Raw genomic sequence first — 1,774 nt, forward strand, 5'->3', positions numbered from 1 at the left:
ACCTGAACACCAGAACACCTGAACACCTGAACACCTGGACACCAGAACACCTGAACACCTGAATACCAGAACACCTGAATACCAGAACACCTGAACACCTGGGCACCAGAACACCTGAACACCTGAACACCAGAACACCAGAACACCTGGACACCAGAACACCAGAACACCTGGACACCTGAACATCAACAGACAGAACATGTTCCTTCATGAGGTTTTGTGTGCAAAAGATTTGAACGTGTCTGTGACGGACTGACCAGAGTAAACCCCGCCTTCTCCTGACAGTGGGCGGTTCATCTGCAGTGACCCCTGACCCCCGGTAGAGGAGTAAATGACAGTAACCTACTATGTTCATCAGAGTGAGGAGGTAGTTCTGCACGTGCTCCTTTCCGTGAAACCGGACCACCGAGTCGTCCACTCCCAGCAGGATTTCAATGTTGTAGTCGTCTTCTCCGGCGTCCCGGCGGCGGCGGGCTGTCTCGTTGACGCGCTGGCTGATGGAGTCCAGGGTTCTGGGAACATCCAGTTCTGGTTCTGTATGGATCAGAGAGAAACAGAGTCAAAGCTGAGGAGGGAATCACCATCACATGCAGTTGATCCAAAACAAAATCATCCTTCAACTACAACGATCAGATTTTCATCAGATCACGTAATCCGTTTTAATCCTGAAGGTTTGTGAGTTGATCCAAACATCAGAAAGACTCCCTGGGAAGTTTGGGGATTTCTTTGTGTTTTCATTCTTTGACTCAGCTGTTTATCTTCCACATTGCAGCTTCTTTCATGTTGAGAAGATGAACTTCCTGTCGTCTGTATGTTAGCATCACAGAACTTCCTGTTGTCTGTATGTTAGCATCACAGAACTTCCCGTTGTCTCTATGTTAGCATCACAGAACTTCTTGTTGTCTGTATGTTAGCATCACAGAACTTCCTGTTGTCTCTATGTTAGCATCACAGAACTTCCTGTTGTCTGTATGTTAGCATCACAGAACTTCCTGTTGTCTCTATGTTAGCATCACAGAACTTCCTGATTTAAAAAGCAGAATGGATTTAAAATGTGATTTCATCTTGCTGAGTCAGAGCTGAAACGCCGAGGTTCCTGCGAGCGCTTATGTTAGGTGAGGGCGAGAGGGGGAGGGGTAAATATTGTTTGTTGAGGATCTCCGTAAATCCCTAAAGGTGAAACATTCAGACTTAGCATCTGAAGCTCCTCATCCACTCACTTCTTCTGGAGCAGCTTGTTGCCATGACAACACCAAACACATGAGCTTATCTCGCCTTGAGGCGCAGCAGAAGACAGCGGTCATGTGACAGATGTTTAACAGACCCCCTCCCCCCCCTCCCCCCATCCCCACTGAAGCAGACATGGATCAGATTGTTTTCAAGCTCCGCCTCTTCACTTTCTGCTAAACTCAGCTTCCCTCCATGACAGCATCATCTCTGAATCCTGACAGGAGAAGGTCCCTGCTCCTCCCAGACTGGATGAAGCTCCTCCTCCTCCTCCTGTGGGGATCAGCTGTTCAGCTGGAGGAGAACAGCTTTCAGATTTGGAGATGAAAGCTCCAAAACTTTTGTTTAAAAAGAAAAGATTCAGCTTTGCTGCTCTGACATTCACTACAGGAAACGTCTGATAGAAACATCTGGACTAGAACCAAAACAGTTAAAGTACAGACTCTAACTTCTCCTGCTCTGAACCATCATTGGCTGGGAAGGAGGAACCAGGGCTTAAATACAATCAACGAATCATCCATCCATCATCCATCCATCATCCATCCAT

At 47.2% G+C, this 1,774-nt stretch overlaps 1 protein-coding gene across 1 annotated transcript in view; it reads right to left on the reverse strand.

Moving 5' to 3' along the window:
* Nucleotides 1-346: 346 nt before the first annotated feature.
* The window catches only part of LOC112142087 (A disintegrin and metalloproteinase with thrombospondin motifs 3), a gene marked incomplete at its 3' end in the record, with an annotated part of 46,962 nt that continues 45,534 nt past the window's right edge, over nt 347-1,774 (reverse strand). The window contains exon 5 of the mRNA XM_024265342.2: nt 347-534. Within this exon, the coding sequence (XP_024121110.1) occupies nt 347-534 (188 nt within the window). The remainder of the gene's footprint in view (nt 535-1,774) is intronic.

This window comes from Oryzias melastigma, linkage group LG9, assembly GCF_002922805.2.
Source record: "Oryzias melastigma strain HK-1 linkage group LG9, ASM292280v2, whole genome shotgun sequence".
NCBI lineage: Eukaryota > Metazoa > Chordata > Actinopteri > Beloniformes > Adrianichthyidae > Oryzias > Oryzias melastigma.